Source organism: Onychostoma macrolepis, chromosome 03 (genome assembly GCF_012432095.1).
Source record: "Onychostoma macrolepis isolate SWU-2019 chromosome 03, ASM1243209v1, whole genome shotgun sequence".
In the NCBI taxonomy this organism is placed as follows: Eukaryota; Metazoa; Chordata; class Actinopteri; order Cypriniformes; family Cyprinidae; genus Onychostoma; species Onychostoma macrolepis.
This window is the reverse complement of record NC_081157.1, coordinates 31,051,424-31,076,605: the sequence shown is the minus strand read 5'-3', so window position 1 is coordinate 31,076,605 and position 25,182 is coordinate 31,051,424. Positions and strand designations below refer to the sequence as shown.

General features: G+C 37.1%; 1 protein-coding gene and 1 long non-coding RNA gene across 3 annotated transcripts in view; one reads left to right on the top strand and one right to left on the bottom strand.

Annotated features, from left to right (window-relative positions):
- The window catches only part of arhgap23a (Rho GTPase activating protein 23a), an 87,044-nt gene extending 68,780 nt beyond the window's left edge, over positions 1-18,264 (bottom strand). The window contains exon 1 of one of the 2 annotated variants that reach the window (XM_058769144.1): positions 17,844-18,264. In XM_058769144.1, coding sequence (XP_058625127.1) covers positions 17,844-17,852 — 9 coding nt within the window. In that variant the 5' untranslated portion in view covers positions 17,853-18,264. Of the gene's footprint in view, positions 1-7,924; positions 8,158-17,843 lie in introns of those variants that run through there. The other variant, XM_058769143.1, reaches the window with a different exon arrangement.
- On the top strand, positions 9,823-15,098 carry LOC131536317 (uncharacterized). Its single transcript, XR_009269913.1, has 3 exons — positions 9,823-11,000; positions 14,559-14,598; positions 14,865-15,098. It is a non-coding gene; the product is annotated as an uncharacterized LOC131536317 (long non-coding RNA).
- Positions 18,265-25,182: the final 6,918 nt, after the last annotated feature.

The window sequence follows — 25,182 nt, the reverse complement described above, 5'->3', positions numbered from 1 at the left end:
TGACCACCCACGTTTGGCCCAGACAGATGAAAAACACGTATGTGGAAGTTATCCTGTACTACTTTCAAAGTCAGATGTGGGATATTCCTACTTTACATTTCCTTACAGCCATAAATTCGTTCCACTGCCTGATGCTTGGAAAAAAGAAACAAAATGGCAACACTACCGTTAACTTTGCAGGTCAAGAAAGAAGAAAAATCTGTATTTAAACGTACAATTTTCAAAAGAGAGACTCATTTACCATGTTTTACATAACTGTCTCTGAAAACATTTGCTAAGCAGCATTTTCGTCATGTAATGTAGGGCTCACTTTGACTCACTGATGTCAATTAAATGTTACTGTTGATCTTTAACTGTGTACATCTGCCTTGGTGCTTATGTGATCAAAAATACAGCCAAAACAGCAATATTACAAAACAGTATTACAATAATTACACTTTTGACCAATTTAATGCATCCTTGCTGAATAAAACTAAGTTCCTTCAGAAATGTATATGTAAAAATAAATTACAGACCCCAAACTGTTGAACGGTAGTGTTCATCTGCATCTTTTTCAACTCTGACATTAAAACTCTGTTTTATTGCATGTTTTTAAGCAGGACACTGCAAATTCCAACCAGGGGTCATTACCATGTCTTAAAGGCACATTAACAAACCTATAATTCTAAAAATGTTGAAAATGCTCATTTAAATTAAATTGTTTGATGCAAAATAACATGAAACATGACCTCAGAGAAAAAATGACTCCTTTGAGAACTAAAACATGAATTCTGATGGATAACTACTGAAGAATATGACATGAGTGGGTAGACATGCGAGAGAATGAGATAAATGAGTTGCGTTAGGAGAGTTGTCCTCCCTGCCCTCGGGCTGCTGCTGTGTTACCCTGCGCTCGAATTATCTCTCCATCAGCCGCTCCAGCTAGGCAAGTCCCAGGCTCCAATCCCGGCCTGCCTGGACACGCTTCCCTAGGGAAAAACATCTTATCCCTTAACAGACTCAGAGAGAGGGATGTTTGTGCTTATAGGGCAAGGGTTGAATGTTCAATCATATACAGAATGTGAGCCTGTGTATTTGTTTACAAATAATGATAAACACGATGCTGAGGTCAACAAGTTAAAAACCAATAAACTCCTAAAATCCAAACACAAAGATACGCAAAAAAAAAAAAAAAAAGGCCTGACAGCACATGGGCTGTGATAAAGACTTACCGGCCTTGTCCCACCATCTTGCCAGAAGAACAAAAACGCTACTAGTGGTGTTTCAGTCATGAACAAATTGTGTTTTTTGGACAAATAGATTATGTTAACAAATTGTTTTAAATTTTGTTATTTTTTATTCACTAACATCAAGTACATTCCTGCTGTGGTGCAAACAAACAGCATTTGAGTGCCAGATGTAAAGAAGAATTTAATTGGTTGGACCTATTGAATGAATGGCTCAAAGGTGGCGCTGAACAAGTTTTATGAAACATCTGAATGAACAAAGTATCTAATTCGTGAACAAACGAAGCAAACTGAGGCATCTTATTATAGAGCAAGGATCTCCTGACTGACTGAATGTGGGTTCGGTATGTGAATTCATTTCATGACCAAATAATGGACCAATTTATGAAATAAATAAAAATGACTGATAACCATGCACATTAAAATGAATAAAGATGTTATTTAAAATCCATTATTTAGACTATTGTTGATTTTATCTAAAGCTTGATAATAGTCAAAAAGTTGCCAAATTTGTAGAAGAGATGAAGAGAAATTGCTTATGATGCTAAAATTAGTAGATTTGCAGTAATGCAGATTTTAATAAAGGGTTTGGTCGTGAATCAGTCAGGTTTTTTTTTTTTTTTTACAAATCTAAATGAATCAGTTTGAACTAATTTGTTAAGTGACTCATTCCCTTATAATAGACATACTGGTTCAACTGATGTATTGACATAACCTACAGAAAGGATCACTGAACAAATCTCTGAACAAATCTTTTCAGTAAAGATTCAAATCACTGGAATGAATAAACTCTGGACAATGACCTCATGCCCAATGAGTTATAGCTAAACACACAGTCTGATCTGTCTTCTCTTCCTTCCTCTCTCTCACTCGCTCTCTCTCTTCCACACACACCAGCTGTGTACCATCAACAAACTGAGCTGCATTAGCTGCTGTGTTCTGCTGAAAGAGAGAGTCATTGTGTGAATCTCCTCATAGCACAACAGCCCTGTGCCCTGCCCAACTATTCCTTTAATTCTGCTCTCCTCTCCCACCCTCTCTCTTTCTGCAGGGCACACAGGAATGTACTCCAGTGGGAAGAGAGGCATTTTCATCATACTTACAAAAATTGCCCTCTGCCCACTCTGTACTGACAGAAATGGAAAGTTTTGGCTTTTGCTCTGTTATTACAATCAAATGTGCAAAAGGTTTCTAGGCTGAAATGTTGGAAAATTGTAGAAAGCATATATATATATATATATATATATACACACATATATGTGTGTGTATGTGTGTGTGTGTGTGTGTATAGAGAGAGAGAGAGAGAGAGAGAGAGAGAGAGAGATAGATAGATAGATAGATAGATAGATAGATAGATAGATAGATAGATAGATAGATAGATAGATAGATAGATAGATAGATAGATAGATAGAAAGATAGATACGCATAGATGCGCATAGATAGATACATTGTTACCATATTTTTAGGGAAAATATCTGGCAACCTATTTTTATAGCGTAGCAAAGCTCATTAAAGATATACTGACTGTAATGATTGCTCATTGTAGAAAAGCATTACTTGAAACGGTTTTAGATGAAGTATAGCATTACAATGCAGGACACTTAATGTCTGAAATTAAGACAACCACCCTATTTTACAGCAGTAACTGTAAAAAGAACTATTTTTTAGAAACAATAGTTAATGTGGTTCGTTTTGTAAGGAGAACTGCTTATAAATGACTGCAACCCAACAGAAAACTCATATACACAAACATGCGTGCAAAAAATTAACTCAGTCAGATGAGCTGCTGATAGCGATGGGTGGTCAGGGTCACTGGGTCACTGTCATGGCTATTCCCATCAAACGCAGGTCACTGGATTGACTGCAGGCTATCGAGACAGTCAAATGACTAACAAGAGCACTTCTGTAATGGTTCATCAGGTTCACTTTAGGTTACAGAGACAGGCAGGGGGAGAAGGAGAGCGCAAGAGAGAAAGAGATCAATAAGCAGCCATTATGTGAGTGCTGTCATCCACTGGGAACAGCGGTGGAGGCCAACGCCCATCTGGGGCTCCGCATTCAACATCTAAAGCCTACAGCGATCATTCTTCAAATACAGTCCCAATAATACTGCAGTGAATAACAGCATACTGCTCACACATGTTTTATACTGTGCCCCTGCATTTCAATATGATGAGTCAGCGATATATGAAGGGTGGAGCGCTAGAGCGGAGTAGCTCAGCGCTGTTATAATATATGTCCCAGGAAGCCACTGTTGTGCGTGTTGATGAGAACTGTTTGATTAGTTCAATTATCAATTGTTATTCTCTTCTTCTGTTTGTGTAAATCACTGGCGGAGGGTGTGTGTCATCTCGCTCCACCCAGACCATCAGGCTTCTCAGAAAGGAAGCCTTTCTAAATTTGGGTTTGTAGCGTCATGGATCGGTGTACAGCAATTCCTGATTCACCGCACCATTTCCTGAACTCACAGAAGCATTAAACTAGCACGAGATGAGAGAGGATCTAAAACACTCTCCTCTGTGTCAGTCTGACCAATCGAAATCCTGGATCACTCTTAATGAACATTCTTTAGAACTGATTTGAGTATCTTCTAAAAGGAGTTCTATCAGGCTATCTTTGCATCTATCCATTTATCTACCCATTTATCTATCCTCTTTTCTTGTCTCTTTTTCCATCCATCCATCCATCCATATATGAGATCCTGGAGCACGAAACCAGTCATAAGTAGCACGCGTATATTTGTAGCAATAGCCAACAATACATTGAATGGGTCAAAAATATAGATTTTTCTTTTATGCCAAAAATCATTAGGATATTAAGTAAAGATCATGTTCCATTAAGATATTTTGTAAATTTCCTACCATAAATATATCAAAACTTAGTAATATGCATTGCTAAGGACTTAATTTGGACAACTTTAAAGGCGATTTTCTCAATATTTAGATTTTTTTGCACCCTCAGACTCCAGATTTTCAAATAGTTGTATCTCGGCCAAATATTGTCCGATCCTAACAAACCATACATCAATGGAAAGCTTATTTATTCAGCTTGATGCATAAATCAATTTAAAAAAATTGACGCTTATGACTGGTTTTGTGGTCCAGGGTCACATTTGTATCAAACCTGATGATCATGCTCTTCTGCATGGTTTGATGTGATTCAAAAAGCATCTTGAGCTTAAGTAGAAGAACATCTGACCTTCTGTACAAACAGTGATGATCAATGTCATTAATTTACTTATTAGATTAGTGACCTGTGCATTGCAGAATGTGAAATATATCGTAACTTACAGTTTTAAAATTTAAAAAATCACAGTTTTTGAATATGATTATAGACATTTAGACCTCATTGAATATTGGAAAGGACACATTAAATTGATCAAAAGTGACAGTAAAGATATAATGTTAATAAAAGATTGTTTTTTAATTGGCCTAAATGCTGTTCTCTTCAACTTTCTATTCATCAGAGTCCCATCAAAAATATGTCACGGTTTTCACAAAAATATGAAGCAGCACAACTGTTTTCAACATTAATAAAAAATGTTTCTAAAGCACCAAATCAGCATATTAATTCATATGCTGCATATGCTTATACAGGATATGATTTCTGGAGGATCATGAGACTGAAAACTGGAGTAATGCATCACAAGAATAAATTACATTTTAAAATGCATTAACATAGAAAACAGTTTCTTTAAATTGTACTAATATTTCACAATATTGCTGTTTTTTGATCAAATAACTGGCAGTGACCATAAGAGACTTCTTCCAAAACATAAAAAAATACAAATAAATGCACTAAACCAAAAGTAGTGAGTAAAGAATGAAACAACTAGAGTGAGTTGAGTGTGTAAAGCAGCTCTGGAGGCCTGTGTGACGATGTTTCAAACAGCGTCTAAAGTGCTAATGGACCTCTACTCTCACATTCACCCTCTCCTCTCTCATAGACCTAATCATGAAGTTTGTAGTTTTGCACAAATTCTCTCTCTCAAGTAATCGTGAAGGGACTGTCAAGATACATAAGACAAGAAAGGTCAGGAAGCACAAACTGCTCATGTACAACTGTGAGAGCTTTGAATCAGACCTTCTAGGCTAAATCTTCTAATGAATTAGCAACGAACTGAATTTTTAAAGCAGAGGGGGAAATCACAGCTCTGTAATGTTTCTTTGCATGATTAATAGACCATGCAAATGAAATAATTAAATAATATAGATCATGCTATAATTAAGTAATATAGACTGACAAAACAAATTTGAATGTGTTCATGACTGACTGCTTTCATCTGATGTTTGTGAACACTAAATGCAGTCTGCTGATCTCTCTAAATGAAGTGAAGTGTGTTCTCATGTTCTCTTCTCTCTCCATCTTTCTTCCTCTCCTCTCTGCCTAACCGCTTTGTGATAATTGAATCAGGGTTCAATTAGGCATGACTGGGAGAGAGAGCAGCACATTCACTCTCTCACACACACACACACACTCGTACCACACCCTCTGAGCAAAACATCGCCAGACTATATTTATCAAGTGTATTTGGGTCCATAATGAGAAAATAGCATCTTTCTTTCTAATCTCCCTCCCTGATCTTTTCTTGTTCTCTGTAAATATCTTCCCTCTCTCTTTCTCTGTGTGGGTTGGGGACATGGGGTTAGATTCATGTCATATTCACACAGAGACTCAATTCCTCACATAAATTACTTTACTGTCACACTCTAAGAGATCATTATACAACTATAGTATTATACCTTTTATGAAAAAACAAAAGAAAGAACAAATCAACAATAGGCCTAATAGGTCTGTTAACAAAATCAAAATCTGGACTGGTTGTCAAACATCAGTGAATTATGTTCTTATGCTGCATTCAAGTGCACATGGAAAGCTTGTACCTCTGAGCTGGACGTTCATTATTACCACGTCATGCATTCAGATCAGAAACATAACATGGAAGTAGTCTAAACAAAACAAAAGAATTACATGGTTAACCCAAATGACTACACCTGAATTCAAAATAATGAAACATTATCACTTATTTATAAAAACAATACAGACTTGTCTTATGCTAAATGATCTCTAAATATAGTTATATATCATGTCTATCATCAGAAACTCATCTATCACTCATGTTCTCAGAAATAATATCAAACTAGTTTCAATATTTCTATAGGGCACAAAGAGATAAACTACACCTGTGGTTACTCTGACAGGACACCTGTGTGAACCGACTTCATCCACTGAAAATCCTTTTGACACCAAAATGGCTCATAAAAGATTTTTTTGCCAATTTATACAAATAATACATTTCTATTGGTGACAGAAGAAGCTTTCAGATTTGATCATTCAGACATTTTTAAGCGTCAAAATAATTTTGGTGCAAATCAAGATCCCTCTACAACAATTTTGGCTTGCAAACACCAACAGCGTGGTAAAATCTTTAGATACGACACAGGTAACTGAACAGACACAATAAGAGAAATTATGGAATACAATCTATTGCTAACGATGCACAAAAACCATTAAATAAACATTCTTTCCTTCCTCAGTTCACATCAAAAGGGTCCAATAAAAGAGCAGAGGAAAACCTCTGACTGTAAAACAAGAGTTATGACAAAGAAAAGATCTGAGACATACAGTAAAGCTATTGCCCTGGGTGATGTTGTAATGTGCGGGTACACACCCAAACACACATGGACAACACACACATACACACTCTCTCAATCAAATATACAGTGGTTTACAAATAAATGGTTCCTCTTTCCCTCCTCATAAATAGACACAAATGAAGGAGAGCAGCCTGCTGGAGAGAGAAATGTCCAGAAAGAAAACAGACAATTCATTTTACAGGTTTAAAACCGTCAAGAAGATCAAACAGCATTAAACTGCAAATAACTCATTTACAAAATAAATTTGAATCCTAATTTACATAGTATTTATACTAAAAACCACAGAATATTTGATATTGTGATATGTGATATTATGGTATAAATCAATAATCAGTTTCACCAATATCAGTTCTTTAATATCAGATCTACAGATAGCCTAATGCACTGTTGGAATAAATTACACAACTTTCTATGTAACAGCCATTTTTACATGCATAAAAGGAGGGGAAACAGTTGTAAATAATACCAGTTTAGTAATAATGAAACGTCGATTCTGCACATCATACAAAGGTTCTGTATCAAATATTAAAACATGTGTTTCTAATTAGGATGAGCATTTTCAATTAAACTTTATCGTTTACCACAAAAAAAAAAAAATTGTATGCACAGAAAACAATATAAACAGCCTGAACGCGTGATTTTGTAGTTAAATCACTGATAAATACGTGAATGGCATATGCAGTGATTGACTGACAGGCTGTACAGCTGAATCCTGAGCTCTCGGCAGCGTTGACAACAACAATGTGATTTTTTTCTTACAGTACGACAATTTCAGTCGTTTATCACGGTAAATACACGCTTCATAAGATGCTGAAGGGTAAAATGCGATCATTAACCCAAGCGCGCGGTTAAAAAGAGTTACTGTAGGAATAGCGGTGTCATCTGTTTGTACACACTGTAGCCACGCTACTTAATCCTCTTAGGAAATCATGCTCTCTGACTAATAAAACACTAGTGTTTAACACACACAACGATGTTCAGCTCGACTTTACTCAAACTCAGCGCGCTTTGCGTTATAGTGAGGAAAAGTCTTGCACTTACTTCGTGTTCTGGATACGGAGGTATTCCAACAAGGCAAAATGCAACTCCATTCATTGGACAGCTTAACTTGTTTTGCAGGGGGATACCGAGAGGGGCTTTCGGGGGGGGGGGTCGCGATTAAGATGTGTATAAAATAATTCTGCTATGAGCGATTTATTTTGGACCGTGGCTTTCACTTATCCAGTTTTCTTCCGTCCCCTCGCCTCTTTCCCGTTGTTTGGCTGCCCGCAGTGCCCTCCCTCTTCCCTCGCCCCGATACAAATCCGTTCAGTTCCTCCACCGGCCTGTCCCACTACAGCACAACGCGCTGCATTAATCTGTGTGTGGTAACGAGTGGCGCGGCGCGTCCTCTGGCGGCCTTCAGGTGAAACGCCGCTTCGCGTTGCGTTCGCGTTGCGTTTGCGTTCGGAAACTGTGACGTAGCAGGACGCGTGACGGGCGCCAGAGCGCGGTGCGTTCAAGGCCAACAAAACAAAGCCCTCTTTGTACCCAGATAAAAAGATAGACGGGAACGAAAAGACATAACAGAAAATAGGAAGGTGAGTAAAGAATGAGCGTGTAGAGAGAAAGATACAACTGCCAAGACGGCTTTATATGTTAATAGCAGTGAGCTCCAAAAAAGATAATGGTAAAGTGAAGGAATCAGATGATAATACCGTGGTATTAAATTATTAGTGAAAACAGTTGGTTTTATGTGTGTCTTTCGCCAATGGACCATGATATTTTGGGGCTACCATGTAAAAATCACATTAAATATATTTCAGTATCATGATAGGCTACATAAATGATACATTCAATATCATGTTACATTTGCATTAATTATGATTATTAATGGTATATGTCCATGGTACTTGTCCAAAACACACGGTCCAAAAAAAATGTAATTTATATGGAACAGCCATTCATTCTCCAGAGAGACACATGTAGCATTTTAACCTCAAAGTGTTAAAAAAAATGGTTTTCATCATTTACTAGGTCAAAAATGAAAAAAAAAAAAAAAAAAAAATATATATATATATATATATATATATATATATATATATATATATATATATATATATATATATATATATATTTTAAAAATGTAAATAACAGCTTAAATAAAAATGTAATTTATTAATAACTAAACATCAATTCTGCATATCAAATATAAAAATCACCTGTGTAAATAATAAAAAAGTAAAATTTTTATATTATGGTAATCATTTTATCATAATGTAATTTTACACTTAAAGTTTATTGTTTGCCACAAAAATATTTTAAAATATATACCGCAAATGCACAGTAAACATACAACACATGAACACTGAAAACATGATTTTGTAATTAGTAGTTGTAGTAAATGACAAGTGCAGTGATTGACAGGCTTGCAGTAAAACCATGGCAGCTAAAAAACATGGTATTACCATGGAATTGTTGTTAGTGTATATTCCGACTCATACTGACTCATCAATGGTTTACTAAAGAGAAATCGTGGCAAAAATAATTTTCTCTGAAAGAGTGACACAACATGGGATGGTTATGAATCATGCATGTAGGAAAATGGGAGCTGTAGAGGTCAGAGGTTACAGATTGGGAACTATAGCCAATGCAACCTGCAGAATGTGACGATTAAACACACAGGCGCTTCGGTCTCTGCAGGTCACGCTGTGGTCATGACAGATCAATCAATGAGATGCAGGCAAACAGGCGAGCAAATGCAGTATTGATTTAAAGGCCACTGCTTTAGACCGGTCATTTTACCACAGAAAAATACAATGCTGGATTTAAAGTCTTGCTTAGGAAACAATGACTAAAAATAGCTCACAAAAGCGTTCATGTTTGTGTTTTTCAGTCTTGACTTCCTTGAAGAACTGAAGCTGCCTGTCTTTGGTATGTTAGTTTGATTTGCGGGAAGACTTGGGTGTGAAATGACTGTCAAGTAAATATACAGTAGGAAGTCGACTCAAGCTGGCTCATTGTTATTGGCCGACCGGCGGCACATTGACAAAGCTGCCTGGAGACATGGCAAACAGTGACCTCACTTCTTTTCTCACTTAGATCAAGTTAAGAAACTCAGCGGTGGAGTACATTAGGTCACAGTGGGAAAAAGTCAAAACAAAATCTTTCTTTTATATGCTGTCTTGTTGATTAAACTGAACTGTATTGAATTGAAGAGTTCGGGAGCTCTAGAAAGCTGCAGACCCTCAGCCAGCACCTTAAAGTTTCTCGTCCTCAGGCCACTGGGAAACACACTGCTGGTGCTGCAGAAAACACAGAGAACGTGGCACTGGGCCCTTCCACTGACTCAGTGCCTCAGCAGTCCATGTGGCTGTCATTAGAGAGACAGAAAGAAAAAGAGAGAGCCTTTTGCAATACTCCAAGCTCCTTTTTGTGTGTTTCTTCAACACGTAAATCAAACGAAGCAGGAGATGTTTTGCTGATTTTGCGTATCTGAGTTTTGAGGGCAGTAATGGACCTATTAAAGCCACAATATGTGGAGTAGACTGAAAAGTGATGACAATTGTATTTATTTATTTATTTTTGTGCATAAAAACTGCATATTTAGAATGATTTCTGAAGGATCATGTGACACCGAACACTGGAGTAATGAGGCTGAAAATTCAGCGTTGCCATCTAAGAGAAATAAATTAAATATAGGCCTACATTTAAAAAAATAAAAATTAAATATAAAATAAAAATAAAAGTATTTTAAATTGCAATAATATTTCTCAGTATTGCTGTTTTACTGTATTTTTGATGAAATAAATGCAGCCTTGGTGAGCATAAGAGACTTCTTTTAAAAACATTAAAAAAAAAATCTTTTCAATCTCAAACGTTTGAACAGTAGTGTATTCCTCAGGCAATGCATCTGTGTTTTACACTGATGAATTCATTCCTAACTTTAATGTGTGTGGTGTGTATGTGTCCATGCTTGTGTGAGAGAGTGTGTTTTGCTCAGAATCCCCTCCAGTGCCCATTATCCTCGCTTACCACCAAACCAGATCAAATTATCCCAATAACCCCTGCAAGCCACAAGATAAGAGGAGATACAGCGATTGGGAGACTGTAGCTCTGAGCCAAAACACAGCCACATGTAGGTTATTTTTCACATAATTTCCATTATGCTGCATAAAACCGTTTTCTTTTTATTTACTTTTATGTTAAAGTCACTCTTATGCATTGTACCAAAACATTTGTTAAATCAAGCGTGTATATGGCTCCAGCAGAGTCCTTCCCATGTGCTTCTCTCATCATCATCATTATTATCATCCATGCAGCGCTCGTAATAAAGCCCGGCAGCTAGCTTGTAAAAACTACACTTAGTACAGTGTGTTTTTATGTAATGATCTAATGTTATGCTATAAATTCAAGCTTTGTGGGTCTTTCCCGTTTCTTTAAGAAGATGTACAGTGGGGTTCAAATAAAGTCCCATAAGAAAAATACCTAAATTTTGTATATTTCTAATTTAGTACTTTTTTACATTAGCATTTATATTGTCAGCATAACAATTACGTGAAATTCTGAATGTGTCAGTATTTGCTTTAATAACAACAGCACTCGAGCTGCATGAACCCCACAAGTTGGTGTTTAAATTTGAATTTGATTGTCATATGATCCAGAATGATTTGAAACGATTCAAAGAGCATCTTGAGCTTTTTTGAGAAGAACATCTGACCATCTGTACAAAGAGTCACTTGCTCAGTGTCACTCATTTACTTTGATTTGATTTGATTTCATTAAATGACCTCTCTTAGTCGTTTTACGTCACAATGTTTCTTTTTTATATTTTCTTAAAATCTTAAAGCCTTTTGTGTATTTCCAAGTTTAAATAAAAAAATCCCAAATTAATATGGACTCATATGGTTGAACCCTGCTGTATGTGTCTGGGACAGGAGGAGGGAGGGGTCATAGGGTTCACGACCCCATGTCTTCTGTGGTCCCTACAACTTGCCGTAAATCTACGTTGTTCAGTCTCTTCAGTGATGAAGAGACGCTGTGCTTTGTTGTGGACGACTGATACATTTTGTGTGTTTTACAAATTACCAGGCTAAAGAAAGAAAGAAAGAAACGTCATACTAAACCAGCATCAATTACTCAACTCTGACTTAGATTAAAAACTTAACTATACAAGTGTTGACTACTTGCTATAAATATGTAATGTATTTCAAGGCCCTTAGAAAGCAGTGTTTATATATAGTATGAATATATGAATGTGAAGCAGAAACATACTGTGCCGTATTATCGCTGGAGGAAAGAAGAAAGCACTAAACGGTAAAAATAACTGGAGTGAGAGGAAATGCTCCGAATTGTACTGTATTGTGTTACATGAACTACCATTTTCTCTATTTATGAGCTGTGATGAGGATACTGAGGCTGTTTTTGGTCGGTGAGACCATCTCATGGTGCTTGTAAAGCGCTAACGTCCTGTTTCCTTATAATTCACATGTGGCATAGCATACATACCACTATTTCCTTTCTCTTTACATCACTTCCTTTGGTCTAAAGGTCAAACACCAAAGGGATAATGCCTCTGTCTGACCCCTGCATGTTCAAAAACATCCATACATGCACTACAGTGGTTTTGAAATGTTCATGGACTATTTCAGCACTGAGAAAGTAGATATTAAATGCTTGAAGAAATGTTATTGTTTCTACATTTTGGGTTAAAGTTCATTAAATGAGCTCCTTTGAGACATCACCAACATTTACAAAAAACGTCTGCATATAATATCCTAATATCCTGTTCAATCCAACTGGTCCCAGGCACTGCGAGCTGACTCTGTTAAATACATTAAGATCTGGAAAGCGCGTCATCTGTAAAACATATCTTAGAAGTACATGCCAGTTTCTTCAAAGCCAGACAGTCCATGCTCCATTTAAGAGCAATAGTTTTGCCCACGTAACCTCCCTTATAATTTACTGCAACTACAAAAACAATGTTTGCATTCTAAATCTATCAATAATGTTAGTTAGTTTGCTAATATGAGGCCGTTTTCTGCTGCCATGTGGAAACACGTGCAGATTAAACATGGAAACATCTGCTTCGGTGAGCACAAACCCTCAGCCATCTGCCCACTAACTGCAGAGTGGGATGAATTTGCCTCCAAATATAATCCGTAATCTAACCAGCGTGATACCAAAACCGAAAATATCGCAATATGGCCACAAGAGGGATGAAATAAATGACAGAGGGAGAATAGAAGAGCTAATGGATGTGAAAGGGTGGAGAAGAGGGCACAGGATGAAGAAAATATGAATGAGACAGAGATGAACGAGTGCAAGACAACCTCTCAATCTCTCTCTCTCTCACTCATATATATCAATTCAAGGCTGGTGGACAGTGATGAAGTAACAGGTCATTAGCTCCAGCTGTAACGTCAATAACTACTCAGACAGCGGCAGAGAAAACAGGCTCATCCAGACAACATGAGAGCTCTTTTGTCTTGTGGTGAGCCTTTAGAAGAAAGCTGGCCTAAAGTTTGTCCCTCTAAGAACTTTGCTATAGATTTATTACTTCAAATGGAAGCTGGTTTTATTAAGTGTCTTCTATATAGAGTATAAAATACACAGTTGCTGTCTGAGTGCTGATCTGGAATGATTTAATGCTGGAGCATCTGCAGCATCCTTTCAATAAACTGCAGTGCAGTATCTCACAGATTCTGTGTACATTTGTAGCCATTCCCTAGACAAATTAAAAATGGCTCGTAGACAGTTTGGTGAAAACGAATCTCATGTAAGATGAGACCAAGACTTGATTTAAAGTCGAGATCATTTTCAGAGATCAAAAGAGATCATTTTTTGTTTGTTCATAAAGGATCCATTTGCAAACCATATTACTTCCGTAATGTGACAAGTAATGCGCCACTCCAAGTGTACTAATAAACTGTCCAACAGCACTAGGACTTTTCATTGTTTGTATCACTCCCCTTGTCTGTTTTCACACATTCCAGAGAGACTATCAGCCTGTGGGGATTTTACAGTCACTCCTTCTGCAGGTTACATCAATAATTAATGGTAATTGATGTAACATTGAGTGAATACATTTTGGGCAGGGTTAGTGTTGCACCACTTACTCACCAATGGATCTTCTGCAGTGAATGGGTGCCGTCAGATTTCAAAGAGCTGATAAAAACATCACAATAATTCACAAGTACTCCACACGACTCAAGTCCATCAATTAACATCTTGTGAAGCCAAAAGCTGAATGTTTGTGAAAAACAAATTCATCATTAAGACGTTTTCAACTTCAAACTGTTGTTTTCGACTAAAATACGAGTCCTATTTCCACAGCATTGCTTAAAAAAAAGTCGTCTTGTCTGAATCAGGAGAGAAATATGCACAGATACGAGTGACCACAAGCGAAAACAGTCCAACACAGTTCTAAACAAATATATCAGAATTAAAGAAGCATTTATATGGATTATGGACTCGGATTTGGCCAGAAGTAGCAGTTTAAAGTTATACCACCTTAATGATATATTTGTTTCTTACAAACAAGCAGCTTTTTGCCTCTAGATGTTAATTGATGGACTGAAATTGTGTAAATTACTTCATGTCAGCTGTTTTAACTCTAATTCTGATGCCAATATTCACTGTTGTGGATCCACTGTCAGCAAGTTATTTAATGCTACATTTTTCTAAATCTGTTCAGATGGAGAGACAAACTAATCTACATCTTGGATGACCTAAGGGTAAGTACATTTTCAGCTAATTTTAATTTATGGTTAAACTATTTCTTTAAGACAAGCTGGTGGGGAGAATCTAAAACAAGAAAATATGGATTGGTTAGAAATTTTATCTGACTTTTTCCAACACCACCAATGCATTTAAATAATATAAGCTTATGTTGAACATTTTTCTTGTACATACAGAAGCTGTATTAAACAGTACAGACAATACTGAATAAAATGTTTCTGTTGATGTATGTAAACATCTGAAATGTTTGTTTATTTGACAGATCTTGCATCTAATCCACACCATCTGAGATAAAGAAATCAAACAATGTGCAAGTTTCACTCAGAAATGAAGCTGATTGCAAGAAGCAAATCACACCAATTGGTGAGGCCAGCCCAAGCTGAACACACCTAATATGAAGGCTTGTCACCTTAGCCAAAATGGAAAGTCAAAGGTGGAGCGAAATTATTTTGATAAAAGATTAAAAATAATTGCTGCACATTAGATACCAATAAATACTGACCAATCAAATGTACCTGATTGATGTTACAACATGGGTCCCCTTCCTCATTAGGTCTGATTCATCTACAGCCACTTCTTTCATTTTGTGAAAGTCTTTAATCATCCCTCTATCCCATGAGCACACTACCAGCTCGTGCCAACTGTCTGTTTCTGCATTACTGACTACAGTTGCAGCAATATTGGCCCATGGGCCTGTTTCATACACATCACAGATAAATGTACAGCTTTTTGACAATGTTAAGACAAGAAGGAGCTGCAAACAGATCAGAAGAAACTAGCAGGACGAACTCAGCTGTTATTTTTAGTAGGTTTGCACTTGTGCTTAAAGAGCCAGCTACTGTTACTGTCCTACAGTCATTCCATACACCTGATCAATGAGACGACCTTCACACACACACACACACACACACACACATATTCTGGACTGTATCATAGTCCAGGGAAAATGTCAAGTATGTGAAGCATTTGTCTTTTACCTTATACCCCCCTGCACCAATTAAAGCAGAGAAGTGTGTTTTTTCCGTAGTATCGATCTACTGCTATTCTCAGTCCATGGTGGACTGTTGTTTGGCTAGTTAGTTGTTAGTGCCTGTTGGCATTTTTCCATGACAATGCATTTACACAAATAAACACACATTTGGAGGTTGGATTAGGTACAATAATAGCCTCTTCCTATTCCTCTCATAACACTCAATTACACATGAGTGATACTTCTGAATGTCAAACACTATAAATCTACAGGGGAAATGGGAATCTGAGATAACAGATTGATGAAACATGAAACATCCGCACCACAATATTAGCGTAAATCAAACTAAGGGTCGTGTCACAAACTAATATGTCATTAAACAGACATAAATCACTTAAAAATGTTGATGATTGATTCACATACACAGATTTTATAGACATTAAACAGTCTAATGATACAATATTAAATGTTGTTTTAAATAACCTAATATAATGACAAACATGTTATAGTTAAGTATTGTGTATTCACATGTCCTCATATTCTCACACACATTCACACAATGTAATGTTTCTAATAATACAACTGTCCTATTCAGTGACATCCCTACTATTGCATGGGGATGACATCACCTGGTTGACGTTAGCCCAGTGCAAGACGTGGCTGAGGACGTGCCGTGTCCCCGTCTGAATGAGTGCATGAATAATTCATCACTGGAGAGCGGGAAAAAACAGCATGCAACCCGCTTTAAGAGAGGGAAAGATGTTTTTAGGAAATAAATATTTTTGCTAAATGTCATTCAAACGTGGCTGAAACACAAACTGAAAAATGCAGTGTCATGGTGTCTCTCTCACACCCATGGCTGTCCCAAAGGAGCAAGACTGTTGAGACCGTTACATAATGCCCAGGCAGAAAATTCAGCCCAGGGAATCAGCATCCTTGTTTTTCATTAGTGAAAGAAATGCAGCCACTTGTCATAAATTTTACTTGTGTGTTTATATATATATATATATATATATATATATAGTAGCAATATTTAAGAAATACTATATGAAGAGTTCAGATGCAAACGCCTCTAAGTGCTATCTGAAATTTTCATATAAATAAGCATTTTTATCAGGCTCCTATGTTTAGGTTTAGTAATTTTACTCTAATGGCAATGTATAGGCCCTTTTCTATGCAATTAAAGTGAAATAACTAAACGTAAATATAGGAGCCTGATAAAAATGCTCATTTTAGAAGAAAATTTCAGACGACACTCTTCATATAAATAATCAATATTACTATTAATTCACATATAGAAAATAATAATCATATACCCTTTAAGACTATTCAAAATCAACAATTAATATTAGCTCTATATTAGTGTAATGTTTAATGTCTGTGACATCTGTATTTGTGAATCTATCATCACCTTTTTGAGCTCTTTGAGTTTGAGAATATATAATATATATATATATACATTTCACCTGCCATTTATTTATTGTCTCCTCTCTTTTCCAGTATTTGGTTACACTTTATTTAAAGGTGTCCTTGTTACAGTGTAATTATACATTTAAATACTGAGTAATATTAGTTAACTACATGTACTTACTATATCGTTAGGGTTAGGGTAATTATGTAATTATGCATAATTTATTGTTATTATAATATTATAATAGTAAGTACATGTAACGTATAAAAAGGACACCTTTAAATAAAGTGTTACCCAATATTTTTAGCATTCTATATTTTTTTACAGAAGCACCTTTGTTACCCTAGTGATTTCCCCATTGGGTTTAATCAAGTTTGACTAAACCAAAACAGTCTGTCATGTTTTTTAAGTGCACAATTACCTTAAACTTCAGTACAATGCTTACCTAAATCTGCAGTTATTAAATATGATATGCTTGTCTGGACTAGTATCTGCATGCTCGTGTTTTAGGTGCATCGCTGTCATGCAAAGCAGAGTTTAAGGTTACTCATATCTGATTTTAAGCAGTGATACGGGAAAGACTGTACTCAAATCTAATGGTGATTCTGATACCAACTCCCTTTCTAGTTGAAATGCTGTGTGATATTCTTTGAATGACATCAGCATCACAAAGAGGCAATCATGAACAGAATAAGCTAAAAACATAAAAAGCAAGCCACACGGTAGTATTGAGGGTTGTCTCACTGTTAGAGATTGATGCGAGCATCCTGCTGTGCTGTTTGCTTTTGCCCGAAGCATCACTGACATGAAACGGGAAACATGTTTGTTCTGTGTAATAGTACACAGGCTGTGTGGCTCACCTGCTCCATGCTTTAGCAATCCCTCTTCCGCCTCCTGTTCCCACTCATGGCACACTATTCCGGCTTCTCAGTGCAATATTCCCTCAGTATCCTCTCTAATTAAGCAATCCTTACAAAAATCCACAGACGTCCTTACATAACCGGGAGGCTCCCTGAAGATGAACCGCTGAGATGCATTCCCTCTCCGGCAGCCTGTTATCCAGTCAAATGCTCCAGAGTGTTCCTATTATCTGTGTCACTTTCTCTCTCTGTGTGTCTGGTTTTGTTGTGATCCCTTGCTCCAGGCTATGTGCTAAAGCAAAGGCACAGGGTCAGGGCTGTGGCTATGATTTCCTCTTCTCTGTTACGGCGGAGGATACAGGACTCCCTCTCACTCGTTTGTTTGCTTCACACTCTTCACCTTGCCTTCATGCTTCCAACTCAACCCTCCCTCTCTCGCTCCCCACTTCCCTCCTCTCCTTCCCTTCCCTTCCCTTCCCTTCCCTTCCCCCACTCGTATGGATTCTGAGGGAGAGGAAGGGGGGGGTTGGTCATAGTGGTACCATGTGACTCCCAGCGCTGGGCCATGGGACCCAATGAACTGAAGCTTTTTCTGTTTCTATGGTGGGACCCCCTGATGCCCAGCCCCGCTCATGCCTAAGAGGAAGCTTCTGTCACCATTGGCAACCATAGAGCACAGCAGCCATAATGTGAGTGTGACATGCTCATGTGAGACTCTGCAGCAACATGTTGTGCTGAGAACGTGCAGCTACATGCAGTTTGCGTGTAAATGAAATAAGGCTGCTTTGGCTGTGTGTGTGTGTGTGTGTGTGTGTGTGTGTGTGAGAGATTGAGAGAGAGTCAAATGTGTGTGATTTAGATTTTTACTGACCTCTGTAAGGCATGCATGTTTTTCATAGATGAAATATAAATGTAATGTTCCCACAGTCACGGAAAACCTGTACACTCTTAAGAATGGAGGTTCTTTATTGGCATTGATGGTTCCATGAAGAACCTTTAACATCCATGGAACCTTTCCATTGCGCAAAAGGTTCTTTATATTAGAAAAAGGTTCTTTAGATTATTAAAATGTTCCTTACACTAAGAAAAAATGGTTCTAAGAACCTTGTTACTTTAACCTCTGGTTTGGGAAACTAGAATGAACATTGGCATCATTATGCAAAACCCCTTTGGAGCCTTTATTTTGAATAGTGTAAAAATCAGTCTTGTTAAAATGTTAAAAATATGTTATTTATAGGTCTTTGGAAATTAATAAAAGGTCATGTTCTCTGGTTTTAATGTATTTCATCAACAAGCAATGATATGTTGTCACTGCTACTGTATCTCACATCAGTAGGCTATATAATTATCATACAAGCAATAGTGCTGTTATTAATATCCTGATATTCTGAATTATAATGTAATCACAAGACTGCAGTTAATCACATATATTCCAACCAAAAGCACACTCATGAGTGTGATATTGCTTTTATACATAAGTTTAATAAACAAGAAGTACAGAGTAAATTAATAACAATAAGATAACATTGTTGATAATAAATGTTTCTTGAGCAGCAAATAAGCATTAGAATGGTTTCTGAAGGACCATGTGACACAGAAGTAATGCCTGAAAATTCAGCTTTGCCATTACAAGAAAAAATATCTTATATATAACAGTGGTGTGAAAAAGTGTTGGCCCCCTTCCTGATTTTTAAATTTTTTGCATATTTGTCACACTTAAAAAGATTCAGATCATCAAACAAATTTTAATATTACACAAAGATAATGCAAGTAAACACAAAATGCAGATTTTAAATGATGATTTCATTTATTAAGGGAAAAAAGCTGTCCAAACCTACCTGGCCCTACGTGAAAAAATAATTGCCCCCTCCTATTAAATCATGAAAGAACTGTGATTAACCACATTATTTTAGAAAGCTGAGTTAAATTTCACTAGCCAAACCCAATGCTAATTACTGCCAGACCTGTTGAATCAAGAAATCACTTAAATAGAATCTGTCTGACAAAGTGAAGCATGTTTTAAGAGCAACACATCATTCCGCGATCTTAAGAAATTCATAAACAGATGAGAAACAAAATAGTTTACATATATCAGTCTGGAAAGGGTTATAAAGCCATTTCTAAGGCTTTGGGACTCCAGCAAACCATGGTCAGAGCCATTATCCACAAATGGAGAAAACTTGGAACAGTGGTGAACCTTCCCAGGAGGGTCCGGCCTACCAAAATTACTCCAAGAGCACAAAGACGACTCATCCAGGAGGTCATAAAAGAACCCAGAACAACATCTAAAGAACTGCAGGACTCACTTGCCTCAATTAAGGTCAGTGTTCATGATTCAACAATAAGAAAGAGACTGGGCAAAAACAGCATCCATGGGAGAGTTCCAAGGCAAAAGCCATTGCTGACCAAAAATAACACAAAGGCTCGTCTCACATTTGCCAAAAAATATCTTGATTATCCCCAAGACTTTTGGGCAAATATTCTGTGAACTGATGTGACAAAAGTTTAACTTTTTGGAAGGTGTGTTTCCCGTTACATCTGGCGTAAAACCAACACGGCATTTCATAAAAAGAGCATCATACCAACAGTCAAACATGGTGGTGGTAGTGTGTTGGTCTGGAGCTGCTTTGCAGCTTCAGGACCTGGACGATTTGCCATAATTGATGGAACCATGAATTCTGCACTCTATCAGAAAATCCTGAAGGAGAATGTCTGGCCATCAGTTCGTGACCTCAAGCTCAAGTGCACTTGAGTTCTGCAGCAGGACAAGGATTCCAAACACAGCAGCAAGTCCACCTCTGAATGTCTCAAGAAAAACAAAATTAAGGTTTTGGAGGGGCCAAATCAATGTCTGGACTTAAACCCAATTGAAATGCTGTGGCATGACCTTAAACAGTCCATTCATGCTCGAAAACCCTCCGATGTGGCTGAATTAAAACAATTCTGCAAAGAAGAGTGGGCCAAAATTCTTCCACAGCGATGTGAAAGACTCATTGCCAGTTATCGCAAACGCTTGATTGAAGTTGTTGCTGCAAAGGGTGGCACAACCAGTTATTAGATTTAGGGGGCAAGTACTTTTTCACGTAGTGCCAAGCAGGTTTGGACAGCTTTTTTCCCATAATAAATTAAATAATTATTTCAAAACTGCATTTTGTATTTACTTGGGTTATCTTTGTATAATATTAAAATTTGTTTGATGATCTGAATCTTTTAAGTGTGACAAATATGCAAAAAAAATTTAAAAACAGGAAGGGGGCCAACACTTTTTCACACCACTGTATATATATACAGTATCTCACAGAAGTGAGTACACCCCTCACATTTTTGTAAATATTTTATTATATCTTTTCATGTGACAACACTGAAGAAATGACACTTTGCTACAATGTAAAGTAGTGAGTGTACAGCTTGTATAACAGTGTAAATTTGCTGTCCCCTCAAAATAACTCAACACACAGCCATTAATGTCTAAACCGCTGGCCACAAAAGGGAGTACACCCCTAAGTGAAAATGTCCAAATTGGGCCCAATTAGCCATTTTCTCTCCCCGGTGTCATGTGACTCGTTAGTGTTACAAGGTCTCAGGTGTGAATAGGGAGCAGGTGTGTTAAATTTGGTGTTATCGCTCTCTCACTCTCTCATACTGGTCACTGGAAGTTCAACATGGCACCTCGTGGCAAAGAACTCTCTGAGGATCTGAAAAAAATCATTGTTGCTCTACATAAAGATGGCGCAGGCTATAATAAGATTGCCAAGACCCAAGCATGGTGGTGGGAGTGTCATGGTCTGGGGCTGCATGAGTGCTGCCGGCACTGGGGAGCTACAGTTCATTGAGGGAACCATGAATGCCAACATGTACTGTGACATACTGAAGCAGAGCATGATCCCCTCCCTTCGGAGACTGGGCCGCAGGGCAGTATTCCAACATGATAACGACCCCAAACACACCTCCAAGATGACCACTGCCTTGCAAAAGAAGCTAAGGGTAAAGGTGATGGACTGGCCAAGCATGTCTCCAGACCTAAACCCTATTGAGCATCTGTGGGGCATCCTGAAACGGAAGGTGGAGGAGCGCAAGGTCTCTAACATCCACCAGCTCCGTGATGTCGTCATGGAGGAGTGGAAGAGGACTTCAGTGGCAACCTGTGAAGCTCTGGTGAACTCCATGCCCAAGAGGGTTAAGGCAGTGCTGGAAAATAATGGTGGCCACACAAAATATTGGCACTTTGGGCCCAATTTGGACATTTTCACTTAGGGGTGTACTCCCTTTTGTGGCCAGCGGTTTAGACATTAATGGCTGTGTGTTGAGTTATTTTGAGGGGACAGCAAGTTTACACTGTTATACAAGCTGTACACTCACTACTTTACATTGTAGCAAAGTGTCATTTCTTCAGTGTTGTCACATGAAAAGATATAATAAAATATTTACAAAAATGTGAGGGGTGTACTCACTTCTGTGAGATACTGTACATACACAGACATACACACTCACACTCTCTCACACACACACACTTACACACACACACACACACACACAGGTTTTCTATCCTTGTGGGGACTCTCCATAGGCATAATGGTTTTTCTACTGTACAGACCATATATTCTATTGCCCAATAACAACCCTACACCTAAACCTACCCCTTAGAGGAAACGTTCTGCATTTTTAGATTTTAAAAAAACTTAATTCTGTGTGATTTATTAGCTTGTTTACCTGTGGGGACCTCAATTTAGGTCCCCACCGTGACACGAGTCCCCATGAGTCTGTGTGTATTCAGGGTTAAGTCCCCACCTGAATAGAAAAACAGGTACACACACACACACACACACACACACACACACACACACACAAAGTCCCTTGTACAGACAGGAAAGGCTTGGAAGGAACAGGCATGCTTGGTTAATGAGGAAAAAGACATCCATGGTCATTTCCCTCATCCTACATGGAGAAAATCCATGATTCACCACACCACAACAGGAGCAGAGCCAAGTCTGGGAAACATTATCTGTCACACTTCTTCTTCACTCATCTGTTGTCACTCCTTCCTTCTTAATATTATTTTTTTCTTACCTGTTTTCTCTGTCTTTCCCAATAACATGAGGGATTCTGCGTATGTAAAAAAAATAAAATAAAATAAAAAATACTACAAAAACATTAAGATGCAAATATCTACAAACTGGAATGAAATAAATCCTGTTTTCTGTGAGGATACAGTACAATCTGCAACTCTGAACATGGCTGCTATTGTAAATTCAGTCCGTTGTTTAGATCAATCACATGTTCTTCTCTTGTGTGCCTTTAGTTTAGTTCATGCCTCCTACAAATCTAGATGCAGTTGTATGTTTGTCCTCTAGATGGAAGTGGAGTGAATTATAGGTAGATCTGACTACTTTTTCTTTAAAAAATCGTTCACACGCTGAACAAACAGCCAAAGTATCATCAGATGTATCAAATGATACTCAAAGTTACTGCTCCACATGACTTCCTTGTATATTAATTGTATATTCCTTGAAGATTTCTTCCTCATTCTACTTAGTTTTTCAAAGAGTTGTTGCACCATTCTCAAGTTACTTTTAAGAAATATGTGAAAAATACTGTACAAATGATTTCAAAAATTCTGAATACATTAATAAATTGTCAGTGTAGGTTGTACATCACTGTCTTTCTAATAAAAAGTAACATTTCACATGCAGTCAGTTGGGGATGTGACTAAAATACGATAATGATTAAAAATCTGTAACCAAACCCATTATACATTATTAAAACCAATTTACTTTTGAAGAATTTCCCGTACACAGAACATGTGAACTATCCATGAATTGGCATACTTGATTTATTAAAAATAGTGTGGACCAACCTACCAATCAATATGCAAAGCGAAAGAATCTTGTTTCCAGACATACTTAAAACATTTACCTGAGAAGAAAAAAAAAAAAAAACAGAGAGAGAAATTGAATGAAAAAACTGCATATCGTATTTTTTTTGATTTTCTTATTAAATAAATATTTATTTCATTGATTTATTTCATTTATGTCATCATTTTGACATCATTGTCAAGGACATTTTAAAACACTGGAAACATGCATGACATTTTCATTGATCTCAAAAAGTTTTGTTTGTTTTGGATATAGTAATTTGAGGACGTGTGTTTGACAGGACTAACAGGTTTAGTGTTTACCTGTGAGTGCATTTACATTCCATTGTGACAAAAGACTGTTCTAGGATTTAAAAAGATTTACAATCTGATGAAATAAACCCACTTTGACCCACGCAGGTTTGCAATCAAGCTGTGGATTTCCAGAAATGTTCTAGAGAGAGAGAGACAGACAGATATTCCATGCTGTGTTTTGTGATCTAATGTTGAGCAACCTTAGCTCTAGTTTTCTGAAACCTCAAGGCAAGATTTTTTTCTTCATAATTTTATCATTTCAAAATTCAGCAATGTTCTTTACCATGTAACAATATTGCTTAAGGTTTAGTTCACCCAAAATCTGTCATCATTTACTTACCCTCATGTCACGCTAAACCCCCACAGGTGTATAAATTGCTGAGAAATTCTGCCTTAAGTTAGTATAGATGTACAGGTTCTATGTCTTAGTTTTATTCTCAGTTTTGTTCAAATTAAAATGAAGTACCTAAAAAGTATGTATGCCAGTAATTAAAAGTAAACATGTTTTTAACTTTAGATTGTAAAAACTTGTCAAAGTTTCAGACGTCAAACTGAAGAAAAAAAAAAACTGAAACCTGTCACCTGAATATTTTCAATCTAAATTAGCAGCAGGGTTTACATTGGTTTGACATTTGAACAGTGATTTTTAAGACTACAGATGTTAATGCATGGGGCATTCCCATTAAGAATGGGCAACAATTTTCCATCCCACTTTATATTAGGTGGCCTTAACTACTGTGTACTTACATTTAAATTAATAATTTGGTACAATGCACTTATTGTGTGCATGTAATTACATCTGTAATTAATTTCTGTAACTGCATTTATAATTACACTGTTGACCCATCCCTTACACCTTAACCCACCCTTAAACCTACCTATATCACCAAACCTGTCCCTAACCTTACTTGTATCCCATCGCAATAGCAGAAAAAGTGTTTTGCAATACAATATGACCACAATAAATACATTGTACTTATTTTTTTATGCAGGTACATAGTAGTTAAGGCCACCTAATATAAAGTGTGACCAAATTTCTATCTAGATACTTCAGATTGCTCATGGGCCCTGTGTCTCACCTGGTTGCCTGTTGACAGCTCGTTAGTTCGCTAGAGAAATGAAGTCTAGAGAGGAGCATTTCGCGAAAAATTACACCATATACTCATTATATTT